General features: G+C 56.5%; 1 protein-coding gene across 1 annotated transcript; it reads right to left on the minus strand.

Annotated features, from left to right (window-relative positions):
• Positions 1-213: 213 nt before the first annotated feature.
• LOC136537286 (uncharacterized) lies at positions 214-1,090 on the minus strand. The gene is made up of 4 exons (XM_066529314.1): positions 880-1,090; positions 735-809; positions 513-656; positions 214-437 (listed from the first exon to the last, which is right to left on the minus strand). Exons 1-4 carry the CDS (start codon positions 1,088-1,090, stop codon positions 214-216), a joined length of 654 nt encoding a protein of 217 aa, XP_066385411.1.
• Between the last annotated feature and the right edge of the window lie 8,305 nt (positions 1,091-9,395).

Genomic DNA, 9,395 nt, shown 5'->3' on the forward strand with positions numbered 1-9,395 from the left:
CCTCACCACCTTTTACCCGAGGGACAACTTAGGCTCCAAGGGAGTTTTTACAGATGATACGTTCGGAGGCGAGATAGAGGACAGAGGCTCGGAAATACAATAAAACGATTAGAAAAAACATATATATACAAGCACCTCACAAAGGCCTCGACGGCCACAAACGTCACGATACAGTAATAAATCTAACTTATTACATGGCCCCCTCGGCCCAGGTCAAGGCGCAGGGTCTCCCGCGTCGGCAGACGGCGAAGGAGGGACCACCTCCTCTTCGAACAGCTTCACCAACGCCGTGCCGGGGCCCTCGACTGCCGCTTCCAGCCTCGTCAGCTCCTCCTCGGCCTCGACGGCATCCTCAGACAGGACATAGCCGTCACTGACGCCTTCGACATCGACGCCAGTGTAGTGCGAGGAGACGACGGCCAGGGCGCGTTTGATGCCTGTGTGTAGCGCCTCTCACAGTCGCTGACGCGTTTGGCCAATCAACGCAGTCAGGCGGCTCCTAAGGGAGCTACCCGATTGAACCCCCTCCATCTCTAGGGCCTCGCAGACGGCGCGAGCGGTGCTCTGCAGCACGTCGTGCTCCTCGATCTTGCGATCGAGCACTGTCTGTAGCGTGATGGAGGCCTCGGTCAACCGTGAGACCTCATCGTCCAACCCTGCGCCAAAACAAGTAGAATGGGATTAAGCGTCAAAGAAAACAAGCCAAACAGGGGCGCGAGGCCTACGGGACTCACCCTTGGCCTTCTCCTTCCAGCGCTGGACCTCGACACGAGAGGCCTCGGCTGCCCTGGAAGCCTCCTTCTCTAGTTCTGCGTCACGACAAGAAGTCAGGTGTCGAACGCATGAAAAAACGAACGAAACAAAGGGAACAGGACTTACCCTCGGCCGCCTTGGTAGCCTCTGCCAAGGCACCTTTCGTCAGCTCGTGCGCCCGCTGCTCCGCACCCAGCTGCCCAGCGGTGGCTATGGCGGTGGCCCTCACTTCTTTCGCCCGGGAGTTGCAGGCGTCTCGCTCGTCGGCCACACGGGTCAGTTCCTCCTCCAGCTCCTTGACCCGTGCCGCCAAAGGGGCGACCTGCCCCTGAGCCATGGCCGCCTCAGCCTCCCGGTTGTCACAGCGAAGACGGAGATCCTCTGCCTCCGCGCTCCGTGCCGACAGAAGCTCGTTGGCGTGGGTGAGCAGCTCCCTCTACCGACAGAGCTCGTCCCAGACGCCCTTCTCCCGCCGAAGGAACAGCGACTTCCCAAAGGACCAGGCCTCGAGCTCCTGGATAGGCAGAACACAAGTTGAGCACTACGAATAAACCCAGAGAAAGACAGTCACACGAGAAAAGGGGGATACGTACCTGCGAGACCCCGGGCAGGTCATTGGCCACGACGGACAGCGCTGTCCGCAGCGACCATTCCGCTAGGCTGCGGTACTGCTCGAGGGTGTCCCAGCGACCCCCCTCGGCCATGTCCTCAAGTGCAAAGATGGGCTCCCCCTCGAGGTCGTCCCGGCTCCGCCACCAGACGCGCGGGTGATCCCACCCGTACGGCTCAGGCCGCACTCGCACGAGGGCCGCACTTCCCTCGCCCGAAGCCGAAGCCGGCTGTTCCACGACGCTGGCCGCCCCGGCATCGACCACCCCCTTCCCCCGGGAAGCATTATCGACAGGGATCGGGCGGACCTCCGCCTCCCGGGTGCTCCCCTGTACCGGAAGCACGCTCTGAATTGGCGGCAGGATTGAGGCTTGCCTCGCCTCCATCTCCACCTCCAGGGCCGCCACCCTCGCCGCGCTCACTCTGGCCTCCACCACTTCGGCCCCGAAGTTCTCAGGGGCCGCGATCTCCACCACCTCGGCCCCTGAGGTCCGGAGGGCCTCGGCAACCGTGGGGGCCTCGACCTCGACCTCGCCCTCGGTGGCCTCGACAACCAAGGGGGCCTTGACCTTGACCTCGCCCTCGGTGGCCTCCACGGTCGAGGGGGTCTCAGCCGCACCCACAGTGGCCTCGACAGCTGCAGGTGCTACGGCCTCATGGAGTGTAGGCTCCTCCTCCTCCTCTCGCCCTACGGCCGCCTGGGTAGCCCCTACCTGGGCGACCAACTCTTGTACCTCCACCGCCCCTGGGGCGATGGAACCCGTGCCCACCTTGAGCGCCTTGCGCGGCGCAAAGGCAGGCACTTTCGCCTGACGCTTCCGGCTGAGGGCAAATCATGGTCAGACCCGTGACCAAAACAAAAGCAGGAGATGTTAAAAAACTTCACTAGCAAAATGCTCACCTCGAGCGGATGCTCAACCGCTTCTTCACCGCGTCCCTCCTCTGCAACGGCGGCGGTGGCGCGGCCCCCGTATCTGCCGAGGCCGGCTGACCTTCACCGGACTTCGGCGCCCGCTCAACCCTCGGTGGAGCCAGCCCCACAGCCGCCTGCTCCACCTCTGCCATCGAGCCCAGCAGGCTGACGGCGCGCTTTCCCAACGCCCTCGTCTCGGGCGTATCGGCCTCGGCCGCGGGGCGGGCGCTCATCTGCCCCGAGTCGCCGTCTCCTCCTCCTCCTTGGGACGCCGGACCGCCCACCGACGCCCCAAGAACCATCTCCCTGACATCAGGGAGGTGGTCGAGGGGACCCTGCCCCACCTCACCAACATCGTCGCCGCTCGAACCCTCCACCGACGTTGACGGAGATGCCTCCACTGGGAGACCCTCGAGCTTCTGCTTCCGGCGATGCTTTTCTAGAGCGTCGCGCTCAACGATCTTCTTCTTACGCTTTGCCGTCTTAGCATCCTTCTTCTTCTTCTAGGCCTCCGCGTACGCCTGGTTCACTGCCCGCCGCTGTGTGTCTTCGGGGACGGGCGGTGGGGAGGCTCGTATGTCCCTCATCCCCTGCAAAAAACGACGAATACGAATAAGGGCTCAGGCCAAGGAGAGGAACAAGGAGGCCTCGGAGGCTGCAGCCGCACACGACTCACCAGGGAAAGGTACCCCGGCGTCGGGCGCATCGGGAACGGGGACAGGCCGCCGATCTTCTGCCGCCCCTCGACCGCCTCGTTCACTCGGCGTAGAACCTCCTCGTCGGAGAGGGGCGCGGCGGACATCCGGATGCCGTCAATCGGCTCGTCCGGCGTCATCTCGAACAAACGTCACCGCCGCACCATCAGCGGCAGCACCCTCCGGCGATGGAAGGCCGTCATCGCCACTGCCGCCGTGAGGCCGCGATCGCGCAGCCTTTCTAGCGCCTTCAGCAGTGGTCGCAGCCTGTGTTGCTCCTCGCTCGGGACGCCATACCGCCAGTGCTCTGGCTGAACCTCCACTACCCTCCCAGTATAAGGAGGAAGCCCGCCGTCGTCGTTGCGGAGGTAGAACCAGCTGGAGTACCAGCGACGATTGGACGACGTGAGTTGGGCTAGGATGTAGAGGTTTAGCCGGTCCTGATGCACTTGGAGAGTGCAGCCGCCGGTCCTCGTCGCCTTCCTCGTGCCCGTCATGTCCGTCGGCCTGGTGGTATGCGTCGCCCGAAATAGGTGAAGCCACAGCTCCCAATGGGGAGGGATTCCCAGGTACCCCTCGCAGACGGCGATGAAGGTGGCTGCCTACGCAATGGAGTTGGGGTTGAAGTTGTGGAGCTCCACGCCGTAGTAATGCGGGAGCGCCCGCATGAACCGATCCGCCGGAAGGCCGAAACCGCGCTCATGGAAGGACACGAAGCTCACGACGTAGCCGTCGCGAGGCCTCGGCTCTGGTTCGCCTCCCAGAGCCATCCACTCCAGCCTGCTGGGATCGGTGATTGGGTGGAGGAGACCGTCGTCGATAAGCGACTGCAGCACTCCCTCGGTCACATCAGACCGATCCCATGGGTCCACCGGGAGGACCATGACGTTGGCCATGCACGCGGTGGAGGTCACGACTACGGCGGTAAGGCTCGCTTTTTGCCTCTCACTCCCCCCTCTCTCCCTTCTTCCCGGTGCTCTTTGTTTTTCTTTAGCAATAGCTAGAAGGCAGCAAAGGCAGACACAGGCAAGGTAAGGGGAGAAGGGGCAAGGCTCGTTTCGTATTTATGCAGGGAAGGGAGCAAATCGTGGGCGACGAAATCGGGGAAGTTTCCCTCAAAAATCTGATGCGGTTATCCAGATCCGGTCTTACCGCCCACGCGCCCACTCCCTCCTCATTAATCACGCGTACGGTTACGTCCCATCGGCTGACACTGCATCGCGTCCAACCGCAGCAGCAGCAGGCGCCGTTTCGCCTCCCCGAAAAAGCCGCCTCAAAAGACGCGCCTGCCGTTGTTAGCCGTAGGGAGAGAAATAACCCCCACCCGATTCCTTTTAGGCAAAGGAACTGGGCACCGAGCCCACTACGGTCCAGGGTTTCGACAGCCGCCCCAGGACAACAGAGTCAGGGGCGACTACAGGCGAGCCTGTACGAGGCCGAGGCCCAAGCAAGCGAAACGCTTGGGACACCCTGTGTCATGTCCGAGACCGGCAGGGAGGTCTCCGAATGGGATCCCACCGTAGGGAGGCACCGAGCCACCGAGGCCCAGCGAACGGCCTCGGCACCCACTAGAGAAACCCTCCGGTACTCTTGGAGCGCGTCTTCGGACCGCTAGCTGACCCCTAGCGAACGGGGTACGGGCCTCCACTCGGACTTACCCGATAACAGCTCACCAGAAATGCCATCGCTCGCGCCCACCGAGGGTAGCATGGCACATTCCACCCCTCCTTCCGAGCGAAAAGGAAGCGCGAGGGTCGAACAAAAAGTCAGGAGAACCCCTGATGGCCCTCTTGCTCCACGCAGAGGCTAAGGGACTCTTCCTGCAAAACATTGCCGAGGCCCAGCGACTTAGGCTCGCACACGAGGGGGCTTGGCAAAACAAACCCTCCTTCCAAGCAAAAAGGAAGCGCGAGGGTCGTTCAAAAAGCTAGAAGAACTCCTGACGGCCCTCTTGCTCTGTGCAGAGGCTAGGGAGCTCCTTCTGCAAAGACGCCAAGACCCCGTGACCTAGGCTCGCACCCGAGGGGGGCTCGGCAGACAGACCCTCACGCGCGAGGGGCGAACCAAAAGCCAGGGGGACCTCTGACCGCTCTCTCACTCCGTGCGAGAGACTCAGGGGCTCCTCCTGCAACTTTGCCGAGACCCAGCGGCTCAGGCTCGCACACGAGTGGGCTCGACAAACAACCCCCTGTCTGAGCGAAAAGGACGTGCGGGGGACGGACAAAAAAGTCAGGAGGACCCCTGACCGCCCTCTCGCTCCGTGCGGAGGCTCGGGGGCTCTTCCTGCACCCAGGATAAAGACAAGCGACCCAAGCCCATTACGGTCCAGGGGTTCGAAGGCTGGGCCCCCAGGGGTTTTGACAGCTGCCCTAGGGCAACAGAGTTAGGGACGACTACGGGCGAGCCTATACGAGGCTGAGGTCCAAGCAAGCGAAATGCTTGGGATGTCCTGAGTCGTGTCCGAGACCGGCAGAGAGGTCTCCGAATGGGATCCCACCGTAGGGAGGCACCGAGCCACCGAGGCCCAGCGAACGGCCTCGGCACCCACTAGAGAAACCCTTCGGTGCTCTTGGAGCGCGTCTTCGGACCGCTAGCCGACCCCCAGCGAACGGGGTACGGGCCTCCACTCGGACTTACCCGATAACAGCTCACCGGAAATGCCATCGCTCGCACCCACCGAGGGTAGCATGGCATCTTCCACCCCTCCTTCCGAGCGAAAAGGAAGCGCGAGGGTCATACAAAAAGCCGGGGGAACCCCTGACGGCCCTCTCGCTCTAGGCAGAGGCTAAGGGGCTCGTCCCGCAGCATCGTCAAGGCCCAGCGATCTAAACTCGCACCCATAGGCTCGGCAAACACAATGAAAACCCCTCACTCGAAAGAGAAAAAAAGCCCCTGAAGAAGTGAAATCACTCCTCCAGGGCCTCGGGGGCTACACCCGGCGGGTGCGCTCGTGCGCACCCACCGAAACCTTGAGTACGAAACACCATCCCGACAGGAACTATCAAGAGCCAATTCTCGTCAGAAACCTCAGGGGGAGTGCCTCCACTCCCCCCAAGGCTTGGGGGCTACTGTCGGATACCGTGAGAAAGGGTACCCTAAGCAAGAACCAAAAAACGACTGCTTAGACTTCGTAAAGACCGAAACCAGCTAACAACCGCTGGCCTCGGCCGATTCTCTGACTCTCCCGAGGCCCCCTCATCGCTGGCCTCGGGCGATCCCCCACCGAAGGCCTTAGCCGACCCCCTCTCGTCGCAGGCCTCGGCCGGGTCACCGACCCTCCGCCTCACGCGAGGCGGGCTCGGCAACACTCCGCTGCCTCTTCCTTCACCTGTCCCTCTGACAAAATGTCGCGTCGCATTAACTCAGCCAACTGCTGCCACTAACATCGGCCGCATGCTCGGCACAGTACAGCGGAATGGCCGACGGGACAGGAGACAGGACTGGGTAGGGGTTACCCGCCACTGTGCCCACCGCTATGCACATGGTCGATGCCCATGCCTCACTGTGCTGCCAACTCCTGCTCCGAGAACAACGCGGCGTGGGGAGCCACGTCCGGGATACTGTGGCCTCAGAATCAGTACCCAGGACCAATAATTCCCTCCAAAGCCTCGGCAGTTTACTTCAGGGGCTCGGCGGCCTGAGGATCCATGTCTGCCGAGCCCCCCACGATGGCTCGGCCTCGGCATCTGCAGAGCCTCAGCTCCCTACGACGTCATTGCACGATGACCAGCACGTCACCCGCCATGTCCTGCCTCAAGCTGTACTGGAGCCCCACGACGCACAAGATCAAGCATGACCGGCGCGTCACTTCTGCACGACAAGGACGGGGCCACTCCATCGACCATACCACAACAGTGGCCGGCTACAGGGCTCAGACACGCCATCCCCATTTATAGAAACACTATGTAGCAACATATGTACGTTCCTGGTTCTCCCTTAGAGTATAAAAGGGAGGGACCGGGGCCATTTCTAGGGACGGGAGAACAACGAACAGAAAGAGGAACTCACCAATAGAACTACACACTTCTACGCTGCTTGAGAACAACGCCTCAAGCAGCCCGCACCACCCCTGCCGAGACCTGGGGCTAGCTCCCTCTCTCACCTAGCTTGTAACCCCCTACTACGAGCACTCCGGTGCAAGGAATACAAGATCGATCTCTCAGACTGGACGTAGGGCGTCGATTGCCTGAACCAGTATAAACCTTGTGTCTCTTTGCATCACCATCCAGGATTAGGGGCACGCAGTTCACATTTACTGGTTGGTTGAGGACCCCCCGGTCCGAAACGCCGACACTGCTACTCTGAAACGAACTTCAAATTGCAATCCTGAAGATTGCATTACAGTATAATCGAATAGCTATTGGCTGCTACTAGCCTACTACTTGTATTCATTCACTGCAAAATAGATGAAAACAGAGAGAATACAAGAACATTCTACAAAAGTTGTCGATGAAGTTGACAAATGGAAAATAGAGCCTTCTTCAGTTAAAACAGCTACTTAAAACAAAATTATCTCGGTAGCAGATTAAAACAGTAAAGGATAGTCCAATATGAAGCAAAATGACAGCTACAATTAAACTACAAAAAAGCTAAGTAACAACGGCACAATTAAAAGACAGCTACAAATATTCTCAAATGTACATGTTAGTTGTGCCGAGCATATATGGAACTTGCACCACCCAAACTTCCTAAACTTTAAATCGAGTAACTGACTCAACTTCAAACTCATCAAAAATATCACATACCTTAAATTGAGTGACTGAATGATGTATGGACACAGCTGCAGTTCTGCTACTCCTATTCCTGCTGGCAGCAGCATACAAGCTCTAAGCCGCGTGCATTGGACTGCCAAACATGTGTAATATGCAAGCATGACAATATTACTATGGAAAAGAAAGTTTCAACAAAATTCTATAAGTTATGATTGTGTTGGCACCGTGGTGTCTCTAAATTCTCTGCGACAACAGTTTGTCGCAGTTTGTGAAAACAAAAAACAAAAAATTGACAAAAATGCAATCAACATAAACTGATTAGGTAGGTTTCTCTGTAGAAGATTTCATTCACTTTGGACTGCCTTCAACTCTGCTCAAGATGGATGATCTAACTGGGAAAATAATTCAAAGATTCAGTTGGGGTTGTTATATATATCACTACTTGCTCAACCTAGTTACACCACATGAAAACAGTAACATCGAGTTGTAGATTTCACTAAATATATTACACTTGTATGCAATACAGAGAAGCTATTAGCTCAATTATAGAGTGTGTTCACCTGAGTTGAGTGTCTGCTCGTCTCCTCTCCCATCTACCTAAGAAGAATGCAATTTACATACAGTTAGTTGCAATGGACAAAATGTTCAGCTAGCATAGGTGCATATAATTCTCGAGATTATTTCCAGAAGTGCGCAAAATAGGAAAAAATAGAAACATGTGACTGAATCATGATTGTCGACTCAAATAATCATCTCAGGTTTGCGAGCAACAGGGAAAAATATATTCAACCTTTTTCTCATCACACATGTTATATTCTCTGACCACACAAATAACAATAAAAAATAGACCTGAATTATTTCTTACACATCTAAAATATATTCAAATTATTTTGATAGTCTACATGTCTTCAAATTCTCTACAAGCAATCATTAGGGAAACTTTCCAGCATAAGATAAAATAAACAAATTTACTACATCACAGATCAAACCAAAATGAAAATTATGTCATCTAGTTTATTACTTTATTGTATGGCCATGCAGCAGTCCTCTCAACAAGATAGGAACAGTAAACTTTTATTTAAATGGATTAAGTGAAATTAGAAGCTATCCAATTAATGAAATTATAAAGAATGAAACTTAGTTTGTACAACTCACTATACCTTTAATAATTGTATCTAAAAGCACTGAGCAGAGGACAGAGTCAGCTATCACATTCACCGCTCTCTCAACATCAATGGAACCTTATGTAGCTTTCCATCGATTGGCATCTGAGGGAATGAACAATCACTGTAAAGGATTAAATTGAAACCTTAGATCAACTAGAACTAATGTAAACAATCACCTCCCTCTAGTGACACATGAATCAAATCAAATTTATTTTCTAAGCCCCATTTCTTCAACAAAATCCCAAAAATCCGAACCCTAAATCATAATTCCCAAAATCCCGTACCAAATCCCCAACCCTAAGATTAAGAAAAGGGCCTAGTGCTCACCTAAGACGGCGTCGATGGGCTCGTCCGAGAGCTCACCGCCAGCACATCAAGAACCGCCACCGCCGCCATGAGGCTCCTCGTGTGCGTGCACGCGTCCAGCAAAGGGCACCATGGCGGTGCCGCTCGACGGTGCCGCGATGGCGTCACCACCTCCTACCATCGCTTGCTCGGGCCGTCGTCGCGTCGGTCTCCTAGCTGTGTGGCGGCTGGCGTGAGCGTG

The sequence above is a fragment of the Miscanthus floridulus genome, chromosome 2, assembly GCF_019320115.1.
Source record: "Miscanthus floridulus cultivar M001 chromosome 2, ASM1932011v1, whole genome shotgun sequence".
Lineage (NCBI taxonomy): Eukaryota > Viridiplantae > Streptophyta > Magnoliopsida > Poales > Poaceae > Miscanthus > Miscanthus floridulus.

Coding starts and splice junctions, on each gene's coding strand:
- LOC136537286 (XM_066529314.1), bottom strand. CDS start 1,090: ATGGCTCAGGGGCAGGTCGCCCCTTTGGCGGCACGGGTCAAGGAGCTG. Junction 810..879: donor GGCTACCAAGGCGGCCGAGG/GTAAGTCCTGTT, acceptor GTCGTGACGCAG/AACTAGAGAAGGAGGCTTCC. Junction 657..734: donor CTGGAAGGAGAAGGCCAAGG/GTGAGTCCCGTA, acceptor GTTTTGGCGCAG/GGTTGGACGATGAGGTCTCA.